The sequence below is a fragment of the Mus caroli genome, unplaced genomic scaffold (genome assembly GCF_978045245.1).
Source record: "Mus caroli unplaced genomic scaffold, Mus_caroli_1 scaffold_11, whole genome shotgun sequence".
NCBI lineage: Eukaryota > Metazoa > Chordata > Mammalia > Rodentia > Muridae > Mus > Mus caroli.
Window position 1 is genome coordinate 105,027,183 of NW_028227266.1, and position 26,458 is coordinate 105,053,640.

The 26,458-nt window shown below is 44.3% G+C and overlaps 1 protein-coding gene and 1 pseudogene across 1 annotated transcript; both read left to right on the plus strand.

Moving 5' to 3' along the window:
- The first annotated feature begins 2,892 nt into the window (after window positions 1–2,892).
- Window positions 2,893–23,257, plus strand: Wdr82 (WD repeat domain 82). Its single transcript, XM_021172222.3, has 9 exons — window positions 2,893–3,368; window positions 8,795–8,892; window positions 12,753–12,819; window positions 15,769–15,868; window positions 16,333–16,449; window positions 16,837–16,992; window positions 17,400–17,469; window positions 18,492–18,634; window positions 20,743–23,257. Exons 1-9 carry the CDS (start codon window positions 3,208–3,210, stop codon window positions 20,770–20,772), a joined length of 942 nt encoding a protein of 313 aa, XP_021027881.1. The 5' UTR covers window positions 2,893–3,207; the 3' UTR covers window positions 20,773–23,257.
- On the plus strand, window positions 23,068–25,122 carry LOC147002142 (oocyte-specific homeobox protein 8 pseudogene; annotated as a pseudogene).
- The last annotated feature ends 1,336 nt before the right edge of the window (window positions 25,123–26,458 follow it).

The following is a 26,458-nucleotide window of genomic DNA, read 5'->3' on the forward strand; positions in this document are numbered from 1 at the left end:
CCGAAGAGATTATGATTTTATAATCTCAGATTGATATAAAATATTATCTCGAAGTCTCCCGTAGAACACTTATTTCCTCAAGGGCTCCCCTTGGGGGAACGAAAGGAAGCATTTACTTAGCAAATCAATAAACTCAGGGGGTTTGCAGCAGTCCTATGTGAACAATCCACCATATCTGCAACAGTCTATACACAGTCACCACCACAATTGTGTTCTAAAATCCCACCTTTCTTCAGGTGCAGTTACTCTTTCACACACACACACACACACACACACACCCTCTTTTAAATGGCCTAAAGAAGCCATCTGACTCTAATTATCCCAAGGCTCTAAGGAAACCCTGCTGGGCACTTTAGCACAAGTGTACCTCAATTAGAATTTGTAAGGAAAAAAAAATGGAGAGGTGGCACGTGTCTCTGGAGGGTGGACCTGAGCAACAGGCCATGTGCTTAGCCCCTTTTTCTGTTTTGTTTGCTTTTTAGATTTTTGTTTTTAAGTAGTCTTATTATGGATCATAGATTGTTCTCCAGAGAGTCCTGCCTAGTTGCTGAGTGCTGGGATTCCGTGTGTATACTACTACACCCAGTGCTGATCTTGGCTTGTTTCATCTTAAAAAAAAAAAAGTATTTATTTATTTTATGTATGTGAGTACACTGTCAATGTCTTCAGACACACCAGAAGACGGCATTGGATCCTGTTAGGAATGGTTGTGAGTCACCATGAGGTTGCTGGGAATTGAACTCAGGACGTCTAGAAGAACAGTTGAGGCTCTTAACCCCTGAGCCATCCTGTTTATGTCATCCTTAAAAACAAAAACAAAGCCTACCCTAGAGCCCTGGCTGGCTCCCACCTCCCTAACATAGACCGGCACTAGTATGAGAAGTGGGAGCCACCACACAGAACCTGGAGCGTTATTTTGGGGGGGTTTTGTTTTGTTTTGTTTTTTAAAGTGATGCAGTCCACTCCTAACTCCAGCTTTCCCTCTGCCCTGGAACTAGCTAACCATTTTGGGTCACTTTCAGGCAAGCCCACTATAGCAGAGCAGGGAGCCAAACCAGCAAGTGAATCCAAGTGACCATCGAAAAATATGAAAAAAATTATTTTTTTTTCCATTTTAAAAACAGGATGCTAAATCTCGGGAGGGAGCTTTAACAGTGAAGTCTAAAGAAGGTACAGGGTATAGTTTTCAAAGATACCTTTCAAGGCTTTTTTTTTTTTTTTTTTTTTTTGGTTGAGAACATTTTGGTAAATTAAGGCTGTTGTTACAGTCAAATTTGTATGTTAAAACAGACCCCTCCAAACACACACACACACACAGTGGCATCTCCTGGGTATATTTGCTTCCCAAATGCTGATATAAAAGGACAGCTTTGCCCAGGAATTAGGAGTCAATTTACCCTTAATAACAGGTTCTACCTAGAAGAGATTACACAAATTTGTAGTCACAGAACAGATTCAGTAGGTTGATCAATTATATTTGTGAAAATATCAAGTAGATGGACCGCACAGCAAAGCTGTATAGTAGGGAAATTCTAGATTTCAGGTGATGTTACAGCCATCTTAGCTTTAGGGTGAATGAAGCTAAACTGAATGATGTCTCTCAAGGAATTTATTAGTTAGGAGAATGTTAGAAGTTAGAGTAAATGGCTATTTAAAGTCTAAAGCAAGGCCACCTTAGAAGGCTCAGAAGGTAAAAGCACGTGTGCACGCACTCACACAGACACACACACACACACACACACACTAGTTTTTAAAGAGGCCTAAAATAGTTCCAGATCCTTTGGCTCTTGGCTACATTTGATGTCTCCACAATTGCTATGTTGTAGTCGGCCAGTCTGCAGGATCTTTACTATAGATGCTCTTCAGAAAACTTCAATTCCAAAAGCAAGTCGGGCACACGGCACCAGATCTGTCCTTGCTATCTCAAGCTCCATGGCAGCCTGGATCACCCTTTTTAAGCTCAAAGGCAATCACTGGGGATTGAGTGCAACCACCTGTGGAAGATTTTTCTAGAACAGATTTGCAATTTGGAAAGTTGCCGTCCATTCAGGTTTCACGCAAACTGGTTCCTTCCCTTCCTCACACCCCGGAACAGATTGTAGCCGGGAGCTCTGCCCTTTGTCAGGAGACAACTGCTGTACAAACTTACAATCTTGTCGTTTTCCCTCAGCCAACCATTTCCAGTTCTATCTAGCTACCTTTTTTTTTTTTTTTAACCTAAGGACCTGAGATGCAACACCCGCACATTTTTCAAGAAGACTCCAATTTTTCTCTGTTCCATTTCGTCGTTGTCAACCCAGGTTATAAGGGGACTCTGGTTGTCACGCCTTTGCAATCACCTACCAGTGAGTGAAATGTCCCTTCCTAAGTTTCCCCCTCCTCCCGCACTAGAAGTTAGGGATCTTCATGCGCTTCGACTCTCATAAAATTTTCAAAGAAGTTACAAGCTTCTGAAGTTTAATATACACCCAGTTGAAAATGCCACTTAAAACTTCGTGCAAGTGTATGTTGTACTTCACTCAACTAACAAATCGAAGCCTCCTGGCTCGGCGGTGCAGTGGTTAAGTCAGTCGGTGATGGGCTCACCTGATTCACACCCACACACGGGCAGGCCTCTCCGCCAGGACCTGCGGCCCCAGAGACACCAGCGTCTCCCCGGGGCTTGAGAGCACCCACAAAGGCACTAGTCCCGAGGCGACCTCAAGCCCTGCCCTCGAGAGAGAGGGTTTAGATGCTCCACGCCCGCAGGTTCACACCACAGAACCGCGGGCTCCGGCTCCGGGGCCTCAAGAGCAATGGAAGGCCGCCCCGCTGACGTCATCGTCCCGCCCCCTCCCCCTGCTCGCGCCTCCGTTCCCGCCCCGCCCCCTTTCCCGGCGTCCGCCGCGGCACAGGCTCCTCGCCCTCTGATTTTGCTTCTCCCTTCAAGATGGCGGACACAATGAGCCGGCGGAGCGCCGGTTGGCCCTGAAGTGACTCCGGAGAAGAACGGTCAGCGAGGTCCCGTTGTCCCGGCAAGAGAGCGTCGCCTGAGGAAGAGGACGCGGCAGCCCCACTGTCAGCCGTCCTTCGGTTCGCCTCCAGCGCGGCGCCCGCACCGCCGGGGTTGGCCCTGAGCAGCCCGCCCGCTCGCTCGCCTCTCGGCCCCGCCCCGGCCCTGCGCCGCCGCTGCCTTCAGCAGCAGCAGCAGCAGCCACCGCCGCCGCCATGAAGCTGACCGACAGCGTGCTCCGGAGCTTCCGCGTCGCCAAGGTGTTCCGCGAGAACTCAGACAAGATCAACTGCTTTGACTTTAGTCCCAATGGCGAGACGGTCATCTCTAGCAGCGATGATGACTCCATCGTGCTCTATGACTGCCAGGAGGGCAAGTGAGTGTGATAGTGGCCGAGTTCCAAGTGCCCCTCTCCTTCCCTCTGTCGCTGGTCCCCGACTGAGCCCCCACCCCCAACCCCAGGCATGTGGTGCAGGCGCTCTTGCCAGGGCCGCCTCCATCCCGCAGTGCTGCAGGAGATCCTATTTAAGATGATGATGGCTCTTAGTTCTTTGGTCTCTTCCGAGCGCGCTTTTCCCGCTTGCCAAACCCCACCTTGACCTTGACCTTTAAACGCCATGTCCTGCACCCTGCTGCCGGACGGATAGCCCTTTCCACTCTCCTGGCGACTGTCAGAATGTGCGGGTGGACTCTGAGCTCGATGCAGAACGGTAGGAGCTGTGTTCTGTCCATCAGTGGCGTCCAGCTCTCTCTGCCTTCACCGCGGTGACCTGGATTCAGCCCTGGCACGGTGCCCGCCCCCTACCCCTCAGCTTCCCGCGCGGCTTTTCTGCCATCAAGCCCCGCGGGATGCAGTTTTTAAGCTGTCAGGATTTATCGATTGTGCCCATGTGAGCTTGCTGTCCTTTCCCAGTACCAATACCCAGGCTTACAGTTAACTTGCTAAACAGACTCTTGGAAACTTTTCTTTGCCAGACTCCTGAGAACTTGGCCGCCCCATTCTGGTCAGAATGTGAGCTCTCTTTAAAACAAAGAAAGCATTCCGGAACAATTTAGTGTTTCGTTTTGCATTACAAAAAAAAACCAAGTTTGGCTGCCTAGCCAGTAATCTCAGCATTTGGGCGATAGAGGCAGTCAGACCCTGAGTTCTGGACTTCATAGCTGAGAGACCCTGACTCAAAACAGTTACACACACACACACACACACACAATAACGGCCAGATTGTGGTTTGCTTATAATTATCAAAGTTTTGGAATTCTGGAACTGGTTATGGAAATTATGTTAGTTGGAGAATTTGTGTATCTTTGCCGTTTTCATAACCTGGGTGTGAGGAAGACATTGCCTGTCTCATCTCTGGAAGTTCAAATCCTCGATAAGTAAGCAGTGACCTCTTGTAGCAGAAACTAGTTTAGGCTAAATTTGATTCCCTTTGTCAACTTCAGCTGGCCTTCCTAAGCAGGAGGTTTTTGGTTTAATAGCTACTGTTTTCGACATTATGTTAAGTTACCTGTGTTTGAATCCTTGGCTTTTTCTCTACTTTTTGCAGCTGTTCTTTTTGTTTATTATTTTTTCAAATAATACTTTTCTTTTGGAACTTGTCTCTGAGTTTATCTAAAGTAAAGCTGTTGTAGAATGAGCTGTATATGATATTGTCCTTGATGGGTTTCCTCGCTGGGGCTCCAACAAAGTATTACGTAACTGTCGTTGGACTTGAGCTTGCTGTATGTGGGAGAGTTTCCTACAGTGGTGATCCTGGGGAAGAGAAAATTACTAGCTGGACAAATAGTTATTTGAATTGATGTTCATATTCATGTATTGATTATTATCGTACATTGATCTGACCATTTGATTCTGTTTGGAACGACAAGTAATTTGAAATTGGTTTATCTGACATGTTTGGTGCAATACATAGCTTAGAATCTTCCCCCCAAACCTGTAATGGAAATGCATATCCTATTCAAAGGAATAAAATACTAAGACTGGAAAAAAATGTTTATTCAGGCATGTAACCTTTTTTTTTTTTTTTTTTTTTTAAGATTTATTTATTTATTATATGTAAGTACACTGTAGCTGTCTTCAGACACTCCAGAAGAGGGCACCGGATCTCGTTACGGATGGTTGTGAGCCACCATGTGGTTGCTGGGAGTTGAACTCTGGACCTTCGGAAGAGCAGTCGGGTGCTCTTACCCACTGAGCCATCTCACCAGCCCGCATGTAACCTTTTTACATGATTACAAACTTACAGAAAGTTACAGTGCTCCAAAGAACTTTGTTGAAAAAAGAACGCGTCCAGCAGTGCCTATAATTTCAGCGCTTGGGAGGCTGGGGTGCAAATCTGAATGCAGCTTGAACAGCTGTCCCAAAAAGGAACCTAAGGGCTGGAGATGGCTACAGGCACTTGCTGCTCTTAGAGAAGAACAAGTGGACTCCTACACCTGCATGGAGGCTTGTAACCATCTGTAACTAGTTCCAGAGGGTTTGACCCCTACTTCTGATTTCTTGAGATGGCTCAGCTGTTAAGAGCACCTCTTTCCCAGGTCCCAAGTTCAATTCCCAGCAACCACATGGTGGCTCACAACCATCTGTAATGGGATCCAATGCCCTCTTCTGGTGTGTCTGAAGTCAGCTACAAGGGTACTCCTATAAATAACATAAAGAAATCTTTATAGAGAGAGAAGTTTGTGGGGGGAAAAAAAAATCCAGGAGCTGGAGAGATGGCTAACATGTGGTTAAGAGCGCATGTTAATTTTGTAGAGAACCTGGGTTAATCAGCAGCACCCACGTGGAGGCTCACAATTACATTTAACTCCAGTTGCAGGGGATCTAATGTTCTCTTCTGGATTCCATGTGCATCAGACCTGCATAGGGTGCCCATATATACAAGCAGACAAAATGTTCATATACATAAAATCAGTAAATGTAAAAATATATATATAGAAGAATAATCCAATAATTCCAACAGTAGAAGAAAATTACTGTTTCTTTGGAAGTAACATCTTTTTTTTTTTTTTTTTTTTAAAGATTTTATTTATTATATGTAAGTACACTGTAGCTGTCTTCAGACACTCCAGAAGAGAGTGCCAGATCTCGTTGCGGATGGTTGTGAGCCACCATGTGGTTGCTGGGATTTGAACTCTGGACCTTCGGAAGAGCAGTCGGGTGCTCTTACCCACTGAGCCATCTCACCAGCCCCGGAAGTAACATCTTTATTAGATAATACCAGTAGTAGAATTTGGATATTTGAAAAAGCTAAAACACAGCTGATTTTTGTTGTTGTTTTTAAGATACTACACCCCACAGTGGAACTTTGTCTGTAGCTATAGTGCTGGCTGGCTTCCAACAGCAATTCTCTTGCCTCCGTCTTGGCTTAAAAGGATTTTTTTTTTTAATTGAAAGTAGTTTGTCATACACACTTTCTCTGTGTGTGAGCTTGCTGTGCATGTATAGGTAGAAGACAGCGTGCAGGATTGGCTGCTTTCCTCCCCTCCTGGGAGTCCAGGGGGTTGAACTCTGATTATTGAGCTTGGCGGCAAGTGCCCTTAGCCTCTATCTAACCATCTCACCTGCCCAGAAAGCGATTGTGAAAGGTTTTGGTTTTGTTTGTCCATTAAATGTTAAATGTTCATCCCTTCCTTCGACTTGAAGGGATATATAGGGGGTATTGCTTGTGATTGGTAAAACATTTCAAATTTTTTCTGTCTATGAACACACACGCACATGTGCACATATGCTTAGTTTGCCTTAAGACAGTAGTCTCATGTAGTCCAGGCTAACTCTATGTGTCCAAGGTTGGCCTTGAACTCCTGATCCCAAGTGCTGGATTATACACATGTATCCCACCACCAGCAGCTGGCTTTACTATTATTTTCTTTATTCATATCTGCCTCCAGAATCATAGTTTTAAAGAAGCTTGCCAAAATACTTGGAAAGTTCACATAAAAAAAATATATCCATTGTTAATGCCAGGCTCTTACTTTTAGAGTAAAACTGAATTAGTTTTCATTAGGACACATCTATTAATGTTTTTTTGTTTTGTGTGGATTTTTTTTTTTTTATGTAAGACATACAGACCATATCTTAGTGGAACCCAGGTTTTTTAATACCACATGCTTTAGTGTACTGTTTACTTGAAGGGTTGAAGATAGAGTCCAGGGCTCCATGCATGCTGGGCAAGCCTTCTGTGACTGAGCCATATCTCAGCCCTGTCTTCTACTGTAGATAGGCTGAAATACTAGGATTCACTGTTACCACTGATAGATGCAAAGTCGGCATGCTCAGCCTCAATCAGTCAGTACTTACTAACTGCAGAGCTTCAGACAGTAGACTGGACCTAGTACTCAGTCAGTACTTACCAAGTACTGACTGCAGAGCAGAGCTTCAAAAAGTAGACTGGACCTGATAGTATTTGATTTCACAAAAGGCAGGCATATAGAAAGTATAGTACAATAAAGAACTCTTGTTCAGAATAGGTTTCATGAAGCAGAAGGCCTCACCCTCTCTGACCTTAACAATTGAAAGTACAGAAATTGACTTGTAGGCAGCCTGGGTCATCTGATTGCTCGACCCGATGGTTCCAAAATAATATGACATTGAGAAGATAAACATTCTTTTGCATAAATTCAAACACTTTGGTGACTAGTAGTGCACTAGTCAATCTTTTACTACAATATTCCTGGGAGGGATACTTTGTGACAGGGTCTCACAGGGTCTCATTCTGTATTTGGGACTAGCCTTGAATTTGTAGTGGTCCTCCTGCCATAGCCTTTAGAGTTCTGACTGGAATTACAGATGTGAGCCACCATGTCTAGCTTAAAATTCTTCTAAAATATAAATGTATAAAACACTCTAAAAGATTTTCTTATTTTCTGGCCTGATTCAAATGGAGCACTAGAGATATTTGAGTTAAAAAATTGCCTACTTTAAATAGCCTGCAGCAGAAAGTTTGGTTGTAGATTTTCCTGAGAGCCCATTTATCTGATCAAGATTTGCATTTAAGGGACTTGCACAAAGTTTAATTTTGAACTTTGGGTTGGAAACACACACATTTACATGAAAGTAAAGGCAAAAGGAACCATCCAGTAGTTTTGTTGGAGAGATAGACTTGCTGCTACTTTCTACCTCTGGATAAGAAAGTTAGACATCTTCTAGAGCAAGTTATGTTAGAAACATAAGCAGTGTTGCATCTGGTTTCAATTGTGATAAATCATTGCCTTAAGAAAGTGCTTGCTAAGTGAAAGGCTTAGGAAAGGCTCTGAGGTACTCTCATATCCCTCTGTTGTGATTCTTGGTTTGTGATAGTTTGTGTACTTTTTTCTCAAGTAGATTGTCTTCCCAAAGTTTATATTTGAAGCCAGGTGTGGTAGCTCACTCTCATAATTCTAGCACTAGAGAAGCCCAAGCAGGCGGATCATGAGTTCAAAGCCATCCTCAATTACAAAATGACTTAGCAGGCAGGGAAGACCCTCCCTTGAGATCCTCTCCCCCTTTGAATATTGTAGTAAAAGATTGAATTAATATTCTATATTTTATTTTCAAACCTGGGCTTTGGTGTTCACAAATGAAAGACTATTCTTCAGTAGCTGTTAGAGTTGATTCTGATTTTCAAGAGATGGGGGCTGGAGAGGTGACTCAGTGGTTAAGAGCTCATACTGCACTTGCAGGAGACTCAAGGAGACTTAGGTTAAGTCTTCTCGGACTCTGCCCTGTTCATATCACTCAGGCGCTGCAGTTTAGATGGAGCGCTCGAATGTTGTGATAGTGGATTCTGATGGTTCCTGTTTTCCCCTCTGTTTGTTCATCAGACCAAAGAGAACCCTGTACAGTAAGAAGTACGGTGTGGACCTCATCAGATACACCCATGCAGCCAACACAGTCGTTTACAGCTCTAACAAAATAGACGGTAAGCAAGCCTTTCTAGGAGATGACAGTGTTGCTTTCTTTGAAAAACTCTAACAAACTCTTCATGAGAACTTGTACTTTGGTTATAGTTGGTTTAAATGTTTCTCTGTGATGTTAGCAGTGCTGAGTATATCATTGAAAGTAAAAATGCTGGAAGCAAGCCATTAGCACTTTGGAAGGACTGGGAACAGAAAATATAAAATGTCTGCAGTGTGGAGTAGGAAAGGAAGTACCCTGTTGTGTTTATGATTTGCACTCCTTGAAACTTGAAAGAACACTTAAAAAGCAAAACAAAGAAATCCGTGACGCACAGCAGTTAGTAAATCACCAGGCTTGCCGTTTAGAATCTGTATGTGTATTAAACCAGGTGTGACACTTTACCTCTATATTCCTAGCCCTTGGGAGTCTGAGGTTGGAGGAGTGGGAGTACCAGGCTAGCCAAGGCACGCACATGCGCACGCACATGCACACACACACACACACACACACACACACACACACACACACACACACACGGTGAGATCTTCTAAAAGGCAGGGGGTTGGGGTAAACCTTTACATTTCTGACTGAGGGGGAGAATAAAACAAAATTTGCAAATGTACTAAATGCAGACTGGAAAGGAGACCAAATGTGTGAGATTAAGAATAGTAGTGCCCCCAGCGCTCAGGAGGTGGGTGCACAGCAGAGCCCTGGCTTGAGCCCTACCTGGGCCATTGAGCATTTGTAGCTTGGCCCTGTCTTAAAAACAACAGAGGAACAAAAAGACATCCAAATAGTTAGAAGAGGTTAGCTCTTCTGTGGTTTGTGTCACACGGTGCAGTGACTCTGTGGTTGTAAATTCCAGGAATACTTTTTGTTTTGCTTTAGAGTAAAGGTATTTTTTAAGAATTGAAACTTCCTTTTTAATAACTAGTATCTGCTTTTGACTGATTTCCCCTTGAATAAGTCCCTAAGTTAACAAAACTGTCTCAGTGGTTGAACTGTCACGTGCTTGTTATTTTATCTAATTTTAGCCTTATTAATACTAGTTTACTAATGCACTTTTTGCAGTAAGATTTCTTCATTTTGTTTTATTGAGATAGTATTACTGTAATTCAGTTTGCCCTTGAACTCATGATATCTCTGCTTCATACTCCTGGGTACTGAGTGTACAAGTCTGTGCTGCTATCGCAGGCACAGTAGATTTTTCTTTATGTATGTGTACATCTCTGAGTGGGTGTGTGCCTGTGCCCTTGGGCCAGAATAGGGCATCAGGTCCTTTGGAGCTGGTGTTGCAGGCAAGTGAGCCACGTGCTGTGGGTGTTAACCAAACTCAGGACCTCTAGAACAACAGCAAGCACTGTTAACCATTGAGCCATCCCTTTGGCAGTACATTTTTTTTTTCTTAATGATTTTTTTTTTTTTGATTGTGTATGTGTGTGGAGGTGGTATGTGCACATGTGAACATGGGTGCCCACAGAGTCTGGAAGCTGTCAGCTTCTGGAGTTGGAGTTACAGGCTCTTATGAGCTGTCTGACGTGGACCCTGGACAGGGAGCTCAGGACCTTTGCAAGAGCAGTGTGTGCTCATAACCACAGTGATTTATTTTGCCTCCCTCCCTGTTTTGATGCAGGCTCTCACTTTGTAGCCCCAGATGGCCTTGTACTCTGTATATAGATCAGGTTGGTCTTAAAATTAAACTTACAGGAACCCTCCTTGGTGCTGGGATTAAAGACGAGCGCCACCATGCCCAGCCACTCAGCAAGGATAGCCTAGGTTGCTATATTAACATTCCTCAAAGCAAATGGGCAGGCAGAAGTCTTTCTTTAATAAGACTTCTGTACTTGAACTTGATTTTAGTGCATCTCTATTTTTCATGTATGTGTCAGATGTAGTTTTCTAAGTAGGCAATGCCACCGATGCTTTTGGATAAGGATAAATACTAGAATTCTGAGGGTATATAAAAATATATATAAGTGACTGGTGTATTTCTTTTGTTGGGTTGTTTTTCTAAGTGATTAAACAATTCTCCCAAATATGGTAAAGATGAGGCAAATGTGTGGTGGGTGCAGCTTTGCTGCCTGGCCTCTTCTGTGGGGATGTTGCCTTTCCTTCCTCAAGTGCGTCCTGCAGAGCTGCTCCAGCGCTCCGTTCTCTTTTGCCTGATTCCAGGCTGAGGTAGTAGTTTGTACAGTTTGAGGGTCTATGATACCACCCGGTACAGGAGATAACTGTACAGGCCACTGCCTTGCCAGGAACAGTGCACCAGCTACCAAATGGGGTGGAGAAGATGGTGAAGCCCTGCTCATCTCTGGGATTCCAGGTAATGGGAGGGGATCTCTCTTTAGGTCAGGTGAGTAGTTCCTGGCACTAGAATAACCAGAAATGCATTGTGGTTGTCATTTGAGAGGCTTGGAGTTGTTCAGATAAACCGTTTGAAACTGTTACAGAATATATAGAAAGGGTTCTTTTTTCTCTCTTATTGTAAATGCCCTCTCATTAGAAAGCATCCCTGCAAGCTAAGTGTGTTGCTCACATCAGTAATCCCAGCATTTGAGAGAATGAGGCTGGAGGATTGCTGCTTTTTTTGAGACTAACCTGGGCTATATAATGGGTTCTAATCTAGCATGGACTATAGAGTGAGACCCTGTCTCAAAACAAAGCCCACTCTTGAAGCCACTTGGTTCTTTGGACCTCTTTATTGGGCTTTTTGCCTTTCCCTCCTGCACTTTGGTGCCATGTTTTGTATTATTTGTTTCTCTTCCTATTTTTTGTTTTGTTTGTTTTCATTGATGTTTCAGTATGGTTTTTGAGACAGGGCTTTAGTAAATGTATCCCATGCTGGTCTCCAATGTGGTGAGGTTATAGAGTCACTACTTACAGCTTTTCTCTATCTTTTTTAGGGGCATAGTACTTTCTAATTTTATTCTTACCTTTGTGGTGTTAGGGGTTAAGCCGTGGGCCTCACCCACTGAGTGCACCATGCACTGAGCTGCATACCCAGCCTCACTTCATTCTGCTGTCAGTGTAATCTTATCTTTTCTTTCTTTCTTTCTTTTTAAATTTTTTACTTTATGTGTATGAATGGTTTGCTTGCATGTATATCTATGTATCCTGTATGTGTCTGGTGCTTGGGGAGGTTAGAAGAGGATGTCAGATCCCCTGGAACTGAAATTACAGATGGTTGTGAAACCATGTGGCTCCTGGGATGGAGCCTGCTGCTCTAAATTGCTGGGTCATCTCTCTAGCCCCTCTTGCTTACTTTTCTAGAGAGACTGCTTTTTCCTTTCTTGATTTTTCTTTCTTTGACAGAGTCTGTCTATGTAGTAGTTCCAACTTTACACAAACTAACTGTATAGCCCTCTAATTTTCCCTTCTGGTGTTCATTGTAAGAGTTATCACTTTTCAGACAGCTAAAATTAGTGTCTATAAATAGTGATTTTTTTTTTCCCCCTTGCTAGGAAATACTTATTCAGGACAAGTTGAATTATTACTTGCAAAGAGTACAAAGATTGGTAACAAAAAAGTGATTTTTTTTTATGTAGTTTTTAACTCTCAAATTCGCCGCCTCAATGCTGCAGATTGAACTCTGAGCTGCTCACACGCTAGGTGAGCACATCACCATTGAATTGTACACCTAGGTCCCAAAATGGTGATATTAATGTCGCTATAAATGCCATCAACTGAAAATTAGGCTTTGGAGTTATATGAATCTGTTTATGCATTCAAGCTGCTGAGAGAGGTTGTTCATGTTCATCTGTAATTTGCTTGTGTGAGAGAATATAGTACATTGTTAGTTAGGTCTTGTCTTTTCAAAAGTAAAAATGCAACATAAATTTCATTTAAATACTACAATGTCATCCGCTGTTTGTTTTCTTACAGATACTATTCGTTACTTGTCCTTGCATGACAATAAATACATCAGATACTTTCCTGGACACAGTAAGAGGTAAGACAGAGTGCAACAGGCATGCTTCCTTCATCCCTTGGGTAACTTAGAGAATGGAAGAGAAGGAGAGGTTTTGTTAGTAAGTAAATCCAGCCCTCCTCTTCATCCTGTTAACGGATCTCAGTCAGCGCTTGGTTTACTGAGGTTATGGAAGCAGGAGATGGGGCTTCAAAGATAACTATAGAATCTGTTAAAATTTAAATAAGGTGCCAGGCAGTGGTAGTGCACCTTTAATCCCAGCACTCGGAAGTGAGATTTGTGAGTTTTGTGGATTTGTGAGTTTGAGGAAAGCCTGGTCAACACAGAGAAACCCTGTCTTGAAAGGTAGGGTAGGGGATGGGGCTTAAGTAAGGAGCTGGGAGTTTAGCTTGGTGGTTAAGCACCTGCTCAGCATGTGGTTGGCTCTGGATTCAATTCCCCACACTAAGAAAGTCAATATAATTAAGAGGAGTTAAGTGTGGTTCAATGCAAGGCCATGCTTGCCATACAAGAATCTGTGTGTCTGTGTCTTATGTTAAACATGTGGACTAAAGTCATTAGATGAAAACTCATGCTATAAAAATTAGACTTGGTATTTAGCAACACCAAATCCCAGATAGCTCTTAACAAAAGAACCATTTGCATTTATGAGGCCTTCCACTGCATTTGTGTTGGGCTGTACATGAAGAATGTCCCATATATAAAGGGTTTTTGTTGTTAATGTTTGTTTTTATTTGTGTGTGTGTGTGTGTGTGTGTGTGTGTGTGTGTGTGTGTGTGTGTATTTAGTCTACATGCATATTTGCATACCAGAAGAGGTCATTAACCACTGAGCCGTCTCTCTAGCTCCCCCTCCCTCCACCTTTTTGAGACAGGATCCTTGTCTGTCTTAGAACTCACTGTGTAGACCAGGCTGACTTACAGAGATTGGCCTGTCTCTGCCTCCTAAGTGCTGGGACTAAACACATATATAATACAGATGATGCAGAGCTGTGTGGTGTGGTGTGGTGCCCTGACAGGTACTGTGTCACCTTTATTATCTATCTGTTCATCTTTGGGCTTCAGCAATAGGCCAAAGAAATGATTCCACCCAGATCTTCACATTGTGAGCCAGTAAGTGTAATTGTGGTTGCTTATAGGAGCACGGGCAACTGAAATGGCATCTCCCTCCTCTCCCAAGTAATTGTCAACTCTTATGTGTCTTTGAAGGATCAGGGTCTTAATGAGGGTTCCTTGACAGCCGCTACAACTGTTCTGACTTAAAGAGGGCCATGGCATGCCTAAAGGATGACAGGAGAGATGACTCAGCTGCCTGTTAGAAGTGGCTCTTCTGTAGGGTGCAGTGACACACACCTTTAATCCCAGCACTCAGGAGGCAGAGTCTCTGTGAGTTCCAAGCCAACCTGGTGTGCACAACAAGCTCCAGGGCAACCAGGGCTATGCAGAGAGATCCTGTCTCAAAAAAGCAAGCAAAGGACAAGTGCACTCTAGCTGAGCATGGTGGTCCATTTTTGTAAGCTAGTGCTCTGGAGGATGAGGTTGGAGAGTGTTAAGAATTAGAGAACAGCTTTGGATACATAGTAAATTAAAGGTTATCTTGGGATACATATTAACATCTTGTCTCAAACGCCTTCCCACTCAAAATAATTCAGTGAAAAAATTGCACTTACAAGAAAAGAAGATGGGGTATTTCTGTGTTGGGGAAGACAGAAAGTGTTGGTTACTGTGTAAGGCCAAAGGATAGGCCACGGGTCATGCACTTTGCTCTGATGTTGGCACCATGTGACCTGGCAGGTAAGTGTCCTTAGGGCCAGGTTTTGGATTCTTCTTACATTACCTGTGCTTATCAGCTGGTCCCTTTTATACCAACTAAGACCTTCTCTGAACTTTTGGAGCTAAACACTGTGACAAAATTGCATTCTGCTTGCTCTGTTTTTATTAATGTGACGTGAGCTACATAAAACCCTATCTCAAAGTAAGAAACATTTAGTGATCTATGTATGTATATATGTAGTAAGAACTCACCACTACTATGATTCCAGAATATTTTCATCACCTTTAAGAGAAACCCTGTACCCATTAGCAGCCATTCATCTAAGTGCTGTCTCTAGATTTCTCTGTAAATGGCATCAAATGTGGACTTTTGTGTTTGGCTTCTTTCATGTAGCATGATGTTTCTGAAATTCATCCCTGTTGTCATACGAATTAGCACTTGGTTTCTCCTTAGTCTCAAATAATGTTGTATCATGGTTTTGTAGTCGACATCTTGCTGGTTTGTTAATTAGTGCATGCTTGTGTTATCCCATTTATAATGCTACTGTAAAAACGTGAACATTTTTGTGTAGACATTTTGACTTTGCTCAAGTATATATAGGTAGGAGTAGACTTTATTGAGTCATATAACCTTCTTTACAGAAAAGGTTTGGATTGGGTTTTGGCTTCTCTGTTGTGGGGTCAGGAGGTCAGGCTGGGAACTCACTATGTAGATCAGGCTGGCGCTGAACTCATATCTATCCACCTGCCTCTACCTCCCAAGTGCCACCGCACCCATCCTGAAGAAGGATTTTATAGAGCATCTGTAAGGCCTATTCCATCAGTGGGATGTAAGGAGTCCTAAGTCTCACCATCTTCCTCACCTCAGCACTGAGCCAGCCTTTCATGACAGCCATAGTGGGTGTGACTAGTAGCTCACTGTGCTTTTGATTCTCAGTAACGCACATATTTTGTTTTTAACACTACTGCTGAGCTGTATAGCTCCAGCCTGAGAATGGCACTTTTTTTCTTTTATGGAGGCTTTCCTTTTCTTCACTGTGTTAGCTGTTCTTGGTTGCTTCAGATAAGTCTGTGTGTGCTTCCTAAAATGTTAGTCTTGGGAAAACAGGTATATGTAGGCAGGCAGAGTGGTTTAGGGTTCACATCCGATTTTTGCTCATATTTTGCTTCAACTCCTATTTATCTTGATACATTGCAGGGTGGTGGCCTTGTCCATGTCACCTGTGGATGACACTTTCATTTCTGGGTCTCTTGATAAGACCATTCGACTCTGGGATCTCCGGTCTCCTAACTGCCAGGTAATGGTACCTCACAGTGACATTTTTGAGCATTTTCTGTGGAAAGCATTAGCAGCTCTCCCTCTCGGTTAAGGGAGACAACAGTGGTTCCATTTTGGGATCCCAGAGTCATGTTAGAAGGCAGCAAACCCTTTTCTTATTGGCTACTGCTTGATACGCAGATATCCTACTCCAGAGCAGACTGCATTATAACGTGGCGTAGTGCTTGAAAAGGAAGGTTGCCTAGAACCTTAGCCTCAAGGAATTTGTTTCTCTTGGAACTCTGTAATGTTGTAGATAAGGTGATTGGAACGTATGGTGACTTTTTTACATTTTAGTCAGAGTTTTGTTTGTTTACTTTTTAACCTTTTATAGGTAGGCTGGGTACAGTTCCTATCCCTTTCGTAGTTTTAAATAGAAAAAGTCAGTAATTAAGTAATGGCTCCTTCAGTTATTAATTCGCTGTCTGTCCTCTTCTCTCATAGGGCCTCATGCATCTACAGGGCAAACCTGTCTGTTCCTTTGATCCAGAAGGGTTAATTTTTGCTGCGGGCGTCAACTCAGAAATGGTCAAGCTTTATGACCTTCGTTCTTTTGATAAGGTAAATCTTTGAACCCCTTGAGCTATCTTGGGGTTGCAGAAAATTTAAGGGTAACTTGGACATTTGAGAACCCTTTCTGGGCTGGGCATGGTGGCACACACCTTTAATCCCCACACTCCAGGGCAGATGCAGGTGGATCTCCCTGAGTTCCAGGCTAGCCAATGCTCCACATTGTGAGAGCTGTCTACAAAGACTGCCTTCCTGTGGTGCCAAGGCAAACGGCAGCTAACAGAGCAGCAGTGACTCACCCTCTGCTGTCCACTTGGGAAGAATCTAGATGCGTAGGATAGACAATAAGAAAAAAATGTAAAGGCTAGAAAAGGAGCTCTAATAGAGGAAGGACTGATGTGTGTGCAGTGTGGGGACTGCTATTTTTCTGTTTTGCAGGGACCATTTGCAACATTTAAGATGCAGTATGATCGGACCTGTGAGTGGACAGGACTTAAGTTCAGCAATGATGGCAAATTGATACTCATCTCCACCAACGGCAGCTTTATCCGTCTTATTGACGCATTCAAGGGTGTGGTGATGCACACATTTGGGGTGAGCTGACTGCTTTTGAATGATGGCTGTTTCTTTGCTCATAAGGCCTGGGCCAGGAATGCTGTTTGCTGGATGGTAGAAACCAATAGTTAAACTCAGTGATGAGGTATGGACTTATAGTTTCTTGGGCATGAATTTTACTTCATTTGAATTGGAGCCATTTACTTCTCTCTTAAAGAGTGACCCAAGATACTTTTTAAATATAATATTAGTAAAAATAAACAAGTTTGGTTTTTTTCCCCCATCTCCTTCCTAAATATGGGGTTACGATTGGGAGTGTTTTGTGTGGGAGCAGCTACACTTGGTCTTAGTGACATTGCATGGAGACCTTTGGTGGGAAGGGTTTATGTGTTGGGTTGGTTTTTATTACCTGTCCTAGAATGAAAAACATTCTTGTTTTGTTTCAGGGTTATGCTAACAGCAAAGCTGTGACACTCGAAGCTTCATTTACTCCAGACTCACAGTTTATTATGATCGGTGAGCTGCCTTTTGTTGTTGTTGTTGTTGTTATTTTTCTGATACGCTGCATTTGTTTGTTATTAAGGAAAGTACCTTCAGATTTTGGAGATTCCTTTACTTAGTACACATAAGCATCCATGTAGTGGCATGTGTGTGGGGTCTTCTAGGAGTCCCTTTTCTCATTGGAGTGCCAATGGGTCAAACTCTCCAATCCTTACCTTTACCCTCCAAGCCATCTCAATGCCTCTGTTCATTTTTTGCAGTGGTCTCATTATATAGCCGTCTGACTTTGAACTTTCTATGTAGTCGGGAATGACCTTGGATTTCTGATTCTCCGTCTCCCAAGTGCTGGGATTGCAGGCATGGGCCCTAACACTGGCATGAGTTCCTTATTAGCACTGGCAGTGTGCTGGTTTTCCCTTCCCGGGCTTTAGAGTTAGGCTCTAGAGCACTGCTCTACTGCAGTCCTTGCGTTCAGTAGTCTTGCTGGCTAGATGTCAGCAGGCTCATGGTATTTAGCCCCGTTTCTAGATGGGAATGTTGGAGTCACTTGGGAACTGACTTACGAACGGTGCAACACTCCTGCACACCTACTCACCAGCACCTGGGGCTGTGATTGGGAGACAGAAACAGGAAAGGTGGAATTTGAGGCTGGCTTGGGCTACATAGAGATTTCAAGGCTCCTCTGGACTATGTAACAGAAGGAAACAAATAATTAGGTCAAGATCAATTGAGCCGGGCGTGGTGGCGCACGCCTTTAATCCCAGCACTCAGGAGGCAGAGGCAGGCGGATTTCTGAGTTCGAGGCCAGCCTGGTCTACAGAGTGAGTTCCAGGACAGCCAGGGCTACACAGAGAAACCCTGTCTCGAAAAACAAAAAAAAAAAAAAAAAAAAAAAAAGATCAATTGCCTGTGTCCCTTCATTGTCCTCTTGGTTTCTGCTGAGGAATGCACCTGAAACTTATCAGATTGCAGTTCTCTTTTTCTTACTTGTCTCTATTTACCTCTTAAGGTGTTACTATCCTAATCATTCTTTTTAGGTTCGGAAGACGGCAAAATCCACGTCTGGAACGGAGAGAGTGGTATAAAAGTGGCTGTATTGGATGGCAAACACACTGGTCCCATTACCTGTTTGCAATTCAACCCCAAGTTTATGACCTTTGCCAGCGCCTGTTCCAACATGGTATGTGAACAGTGAGAGATGGCTTCCATATAGAGATTCTCTTTATTTGGGGTGGTGGGTACCTCAGACAGTAAGTAAGCTGTGTTCCACATAGTACAAGTTCCTGTTTCAGAAGTGGTGGCTTTCTTGTTACCCTGCATCATAGATATCTGACTAGGCTGTTCTTTTTACTTTAAATCCTTTTCCAGTAATCTGGGACTTACTCAGCAGTGGTGGAGCACACCCTTAATCCCAGCACTTGGGAGGCAGAGGCAGGGGGATCTCCCAGTTTAAGGACAGCCAGGGCTACATGGAGAAACCCTGTCTCCAAAGAGAGGGGGGTTGGGGGAGAGAGGAGAGGGAAAAAGGAAAAAAAAAAAAGAAAAAGGAAGAAAAAGAAAAAGCTGTAAGATGGGATTCCCCTACGCTCTCCTAGGAGATTTATAGGGCATATCTTGCTCTGGCCCCAGATTTTAGGCCTGGCCTGTTCGGGCTTTCTTGGCATTGACATTATTCTCACTACTGAAACTATTCTGACCAACCTTTTATAGGTGAAACCTTTCAGGGGGTTTGAATATTTTGCTTTGGTTTGGCTTTTGGAAATAAGGTTTCTCTAGCCAAACTGACTGTGTATTCACATTAATCCACCTGCTTTAGTCCTGAATGCTGAAATGAGAGGTGTGAACCGCCATGCCTGGTGACCTTTCTGTTTCCAAATTCTTTTCCATTGAATTCCACAAAAATTCTTCATGTGGTTCATAATTACCACTAAACTTTGGTTGTGTGTGTGTGTGTGTGTGTGTGTGTGTGTGTGTGTGTTTTATTTATTTCTCATTCAAGTCAGGGTCTCTCTGTAGACCTAGCTGTCTTGATTCTCCTGGCTCTGCCTCCCAAGCACTGATATTAAAGGCATGTGTTGACACACCCAGCTTTATTTTGTATTTATTTTGTGTATTCTTGAACATGTGCCGTGCACACATATAGAGGTCAGAGGATGACTTGTGGGAATTGGTTCTCTCCACAGTGTCTGTCATTTTAGGGATCAAATTCAGTCAGGCTAAATAACAGACATCTTAATTTTAGCACTTGGGAGGTAGAAGCAGGAGAACCAGGAGTTTAGTCTAGCCTGGGTTATATGAGACCCTGTGTCAAGCTCTGGAGGTATAGAAATGTTCACTGCTGTACCTGATAACCTGAATTTGACCTCTGGAACTCAGAAGGAGAAAATTCAACTCTCACAAATTGTTTTCTGGCCTCTACTCATGCACCATGGTGGGGTGTGGATGGGGGTGTGTGTACAAATACACAGATGTAACTCTAGAAAACAGAACTGGAGATGGGTGATAGGTGAGTCTTAGTCTCCCTAGAGTTTCCCTTGAAGTCTGTCTGTCTCTAAGTAGGCACATGGATGAGGCATTCATTGCCTTTATCCAGAGCACAGTGCCCACTCTTCCCCTGATATCCAGGCCTGAGCCTGAGCCAGGGCTGCACTTCGCCCATTTCTTGTTTTTAGAAACCAAGAAGATAAAACCAGAAGAAATGTAGCGGTGGCTGAAAATTGGAATTTAGAGCACTTACTTGCTATGTATAAAGCCCTGGCTGGGGTCAATCCCTCCAGTGCTGGAAGAACAGAAGGAAACTAATTTAAGCTGGGCTGCGTTGGTACATACCTGTTATTATCTAAACATTTGGAAAGTAGAGGGGTAAAGATCAGTTCGGGGTCATCTTTGAGTATATAAGAGTTTGAGATCAGCATAGGACACGTAAAGCCAAAAGGCCACCCAGCCCTCAAAGGCAACAAAACCATCTCATCTGGCCCTTCCTTCTTTTCAGAAGGAGGGGGTATGATTGAGGCCATCTTGAGATTAGCTATGGGGCCAGGTTACCTACACAGTACTACTGTTTCCTTAACACACTGTGTGCCTGTGGTGGGCGCAAGGGAGAGAGTGAGTGTTGGAAGTAAACAGAGCCAGCTTTCAGAGTCTCTGACTTTATAGACAAGTCAGGATAAGGTCCACCAAACCCTAATTCCTTCACTATTGGGGTTGGGCCCCTTGACTGATGCTGTAGGTAGCAAAAACCTTCCATAGTGAAAGATGCCTAAATGCTGATTTGTGTTTTCCTTCCAGGCCTTCTGGTTGCCCACCATTGATGACTGATCCTGATGCTGCTGGGCTATTTATACAGTGAGGGCGGCCAACAGGAAAAGCCAGAGGTGACTGAGATGACAGTGGGATTGATTGATCACTTTCCACAGGGCCTTCCCAGGGATGTGCTGTCCATCCGCTCTAATGAGTTACTTTGCTGAGCACCTTCAGAAGGACTCCTGGTGCTGCAGACTCAGTTGGCACTCAGCCTTTCCAGCTCTCACTGCGCCAAGCTCTTCAGAGTATGACTAGACTTATGATTAGGTTACAGTGGGGCTCTTGAACCCCTTCAATTTTGAATGTACTTGCTGCTGAGGAGCCAGTGAAGTCCCCACTTTCTGCACATCCTTCTCACCCCAGAAATGCATGGGAAGCCGTGGTTCTGGTTTTGAGATGCTAGGGCAGCTCAGCACCCCTTGCCCTCACCCTGCATGTCTTGTTACTGGGTCTCCCTGTGTAATTAATTGTGGCATTATTCCACAACCATCATGTTTCTTAGGTGCCAAACATTTATAAAAATAAGTCTTCATATACCTTGGGGTCAAAGAAAGAGACAGGTACAGAAGGACCTTGTTTGTCAGGAGGCTATGTGGTATTCTTTTTTTGTTTGTTTTTTTTTTGTTTGTTTGTTTGTTTTGGTATTCTTGTATAGGTGGGTGGGGCAGATCTTGGGCTTAGATGTTGGCTAACAAAAGGCCCAAGAGTCTGAAAGGGAGGGAAGGGGGTAGCAGGTAAATTCTGAGAGCTGAGAGGTTTAGCAGCTTGGTGCAGTTACCCCATCAAGATGATCCCACAGTCTCTTGTGGGGGGTCCTACCGAGCTTGGCTTGTACAAAAGCAAGCAGTAGTTTATTTTTGTACCTGAGTCACATCACGTTCTCCTGTGGGCCAGTATTGTGGAACGAGTCTGAGTTGTTTACACTGATGCCTTCCTTCCCTGCCCACCACAAATTGTGTACATAGTCAACAGATGAAACCCCTCATCTTCTCCAGCTCCTACCCAAGAGCTGGCTCTAGGCCTGTGTTATATGTTATATTTAGCCTTTTTATATATGACCCTTGATCTGTTTGTATTTGAACACTGTGTGTGTCCACTTTAATACATTTGTGCAGACATGCACATTACATACGTGTATATGCCTGTCTCTCATCTAGATTATCAAGGGAGAGGGAACCTTGCAGCCAAGAATGACTCTGTGGATAGTGTGTGCCACAACTGTTATTCTTCTCTGCTAACCTTAGGGATACAACGGGAAGCAGAGCTTCTAGTGTTTGCTGTTTCATGGCAGCTAAGTGGGGGCCTTGGGTGACTCCCTTGTGCTCTTTAAGCCACACTTTGGGGCCCTCTCTACAGTATTAGATTCCTTTTTGCCTGATTATGCTCTGTCTGCACCTGTGTATGTGTGACAGTCACTTTTGCATGGCTTCTGTGCCTGGCTTGTGGCATTTAGGGACAGGGTGCTGGAACCACAGTGTTTAGTTTGTCAGAACTTGTTGGCCAACCATAAGTCACTGTCACCTGCTGTGTCTACACTGTTGCCCTTTTTCTTGCTTTTTCCTGAGAGACTTTAGCTAGGCCCAGACTAGATGAGTTGCAGGTGACCTTCTCTTCCCAGCTCGGCAGCTTTATAGAGTAGAACAAACGGCCATCAAACATTGATGCAAGCACTATCCCTGCAAATCCAGAAATCAAGACTCAACAGGTTGTGATTTGCCCAAGAGTACCCAGCTGCTAGCGTGGTCAGACCATCACTGCTTCTGTTCAGTCGCAGATAGCCGTCCAGTCACCAATGCTTTTGACTTGTTCCAACTGAAAAGTTGGACTGTCACTGAAGTCTGTTAAGTATTGCTGAACAATCCTGATATAAAATTCTGCCTTCCCAGGATGGACCGACAGTAGGAGCCAGGCAATCAGAGCTCCATGTTTGAAAGAACTGTTGAAGGCAAATGTCTGTAATCGTAGATTAATATGGTGGCTTGCCTGAACTGAACGCAGGAAAACTGTCTTGAGTATCCAGGGGTTGAAGCATCACACTCTTGGAAGACATACTGCCTCACGGTCTCTGCTGGGCCCTGCGGCCACGGAGCTGAGTTATGCTCCGAATCGGTAGGAAAAGGTGCAGCTGGAGTTTATATGGTCACAGGGTAATAAGAAAGAGGGAGAAAGCAGAGATGGCAGTTTGGGGATGTGGCCCTGGGAAGTATTCACTGCCCTCTGATATGACAGCTGACACTGCACTGTTCAACCACCAGCCACTGGGGTATTTTTTAATAAATTATTCCCTGTTGTAACTGACAATTAGTGCTTATGAAGGAAAATTGGAAGATCTTTAAGAACCAGTTTGCCACCCAAGTGGTACCACTGTTAAATCTTGATGTTAAATGTTCCTTTAGATATCTCTGTGCATAAACTTTGGTGTTTACATAGTTGTTATTCTACTGTACATACAATTTTGTCCTTTTTGTACTTAACATATAAACTTTTTTTTGCCATGTTATCAGTCGTAAACGGGATTTTATGGTTTACAGTCTCTTCCATTGAGTTTCTATAACATTCCCTGACTCGCTTCTGACAGAATGGGTTGTTCCCATGTCCTGGTTCCGGTGGAAATGCTGGCCCTCCTTTAGGCCTTTGGGCAACAGAAACACACACCCCTCCCAGGCACAGTCAGTCCCTTAACTCCAAATGCCAATTAAATTACCACAGGAGCAGTAATGGGTGACTAGGAAAGGTAAGCTTGACTCAACCCCATTCTTCAGAGACCACCTCACTGCCTGCCTTGTGTCCCACACTGTTTACCTCAAACTTGGATCAGGTTGGCAAGCTCTTGTTAGAATAAATTGCATTCTCCCAGGCCCTGTTTGATCAGAGGTGAGCATCTGGCAGTAGCACCTGCCGAGCCACAGCTTGGCTAATGCCTTGGAAACCGTTGGAATTCTAGGATTGCTGCTTCCTCGACTGGATCAGAATAGGTGAAGACCTTGACCTTGAACTTTGTGGAAGAAAATATTCTGGCTTGGGTTTAGTTGACTATGTTGGCTCTCCTGCTCAGACTGCTCTAAGAATTAGAGCCCTCATGGCCTGGTGGGATGTCCAAGTTGGATCTGCGGCTGAAAGTTATAACCATACAAACATGGCCTGAGTCCAGTCCCCAGATCCTGTGGTGAAAGGAGAAAACCCACTTTCTGAAAGTTGTCCTTAGGTTGCCACACATGCCATGGCATTTGCTCCAGAGTCACAAATTATAAAGTGGAATACTGCCTGGCAGCAGCTACTGCGTTTCCAGGCTTTCCAATGCAGAATGCTCCCACACCCAACAGTTCTACCTACACATTGGATCTGTAGAGCTCCATTGTCCCCAGATCCTCCAAATGCCTCCAGCCCTGCTAGTGCCTTATTGCCACCAAGTACCTCCAGGCCCCTTAATGCCTCATTATCTCCAAATACCACAAATCCTCCCGTTACTTGAAGATCTACAAATGTCTCCAGGATCCCCAGTGAACCCAGGCTTTCAGGTTTGCCCCTGTCCCTCAGCTCCACTTGTGGCTCCTCAGGTCCTTCCAAGACCACAAGTTCCCCCCCACAAGGCTCCTATCTAGTGGGGAGGGTGTGCCAGGTATAGCCCGGAACAAAAGAGTAAGCTGGAAGAATTATTCAAAAGTCCCAAGTATTCTTCCTTCGAGCGACACAAGGAGCCAGCGCGAAGCATTTGTATGATGGAATACCAGTTCCAGATATAGTTTAAGAACCAGAGGTCTAGATACTTTTGGGTGCATCCCCAAGAACATCTAAAAACACCTGGGAATCAAGGTGGGAGAGCCCACGCTCACTGTAGGAGGTCATGCCCCGTTAATGCTGGGGCCACTGGGGATCCTGTGTCCCCCAAGCCTAGCAGATGTTGGCTCCCTCCCACCCAGCTCCTCTAGAATCTTCCCATCCCTTCTTCAATCTTGATTGGGCCTGGGGAACATTCTGGGTGTGGTGCTGGCTGCCCATACAGACTACAGCAACCACTGGCCCATTTCCATCAAAAGCCATAGACCCAGTTCAATCTGTAGCAGTTAACACATCAGACTCAGCTCCAGAGATAAGACCCAGCCCTAGCCAAAGCTCCAGCATCCTGCCACCTTCATAGAGCCAGCAGGACTCAAGCTCCCTCAAAAGATGCCACTTTGAAGATCCATGTAGACTAAAACACTTGCATCCCAGGACCAGTTCTGTGTTCAAGGCTTCTAAAGATTTGACATTCCCCTAGATACTGTGGTGTTTACCAAATCCGTTGTCCTTGACTTTGCCTAACCCTATTTCTGGGAACCCTTTGGTCCCTCTTGTTTATTGTATACTTTACTTTGGTAAGTTTTATTAAAGACATGTGCAGTTATTTAAAAAAAAAAAAAAAAGCCTACTGCAGCTACACTGACATACTTGCAGTAGACATGGTATGCCCTCTCTGGTTGTACTGTGTGAGCAAGAGGAAGAGACAGTAAGCTGTGGGGCTGAGCTGCCTGGCTTACTAGTTGGTATGGGCAAGAGGCAGGCACAGGATGTTGCCTACACTTTGAGAGGATGTGGAGGAATGTGCTGAAAAAAAGAGGAAGCTAAACTTGCACAGTGAGGCTGTAGCATCTGTCAGCTGCCTGCCTGGGGCTGCAGGGGCAAGGTGTGGTGGGTCTGTCCACAAGTTACATGGGAAGTGGAAAATACCAGTGCTCTGCCCTGTCTTCCCTGAATAATAAGTAGGAAATGAAATCTAAGATGAGGAAATAGGTGTCTTGAGCGTCCCAGAGGAATTAATTGCACAAGCCTGCCTACCACCAGCTCCCTCACTGCAGTCTAGAGCTGAATGTTGTCTGAAGCCCCCTTGGTTGTACACTAAGTGTGAGTCAGGTAAAGCTCTTTCAACAGGTACTTCTGAGCCTCAGCAAGTTCTAGATGGTGACAGAGGGTTTGGTTTGGTTTTGGTTGAGACAGGGTTTCTCTGTGAAGCCCCGGCTATCCCTCAACTCACTATGTAGACCAGGCTGGCCTCAGACTCAAGAGATCTGCCTACCTCTGCCTCTTGAGTGCTGGGACTAAAGAAAGGCATGTGCTACCACTGCCCACTGGCAAGTTAAGGAGAAGATGAAGAGGGAAGCAGCCTTATGTAAAGCCCTCACTAACGGGCCGGCGAGATGGCTCAAAGGAGAAGAGCACTGACTGCTCTTCCAAAGGTCCTGAGTTCGAATCCCAGCAACCACATGGTGGCTCACAACCACCCGAAATGAGATCTGACGCCCTCTTCTGGTGTGTCTGAAGACAGCTACAGTGTACTTAACATATAATACATAAATCTTTTTTAAAAAAAGAAAGAAAAAGTGCTCACATCAGGCCACCCTAAAGAGCGAGTCTGGTAGTCCACACCTGCGATCTCAGTGCTTAGGCTGAGGGAGGAGGGTCACAAAACTGAGGTCACCTAAGGCGATGTAACTTTCAGAGCAGCCTGGCCTATAGAGTGAGAAACCTATCACTCAGAGGCAAAAGCCGAAAAGATCCAAGGCCAAGGCCACGATCCAGAACCAACAAGGCCTCACAGTGAAATTTTTGCAAAATTTTTTTCTTCTTTTTAAGTAAAAAGGCAGCCCTTCTGGTGCCTCCAATCCAGAGTTCACAGGTAATTAAAGGCCTTATTTCCTGGCAACAGCGAGGGGGCTGAGCATGG

Bases quoted from the DNA above. Each gene is read 5' to 3' on its own strand.
- Wdr82 (XM_021172222.3), top strand. From the start codon at position 3,208: ATGAAGCTGACCGACAGCGTGCTCCGGAGCTTCCGCGTCGCCAAGGTG. The intron at 17,470-18,491 runs GTGAGCTGCCTT...CATTCTTTTTAG, and splicing joins CTCACAGTTTATTATGATCG to GTTCGGAAGACGGCAAAATC. The intron at 18,635-20,742 runs GTATGTGAACAG...TTTTCCTTCCAG, and splicing joins CCAGCGCCTGTTCCAACATG to GCCTTCTGGTTGCCCACCAT.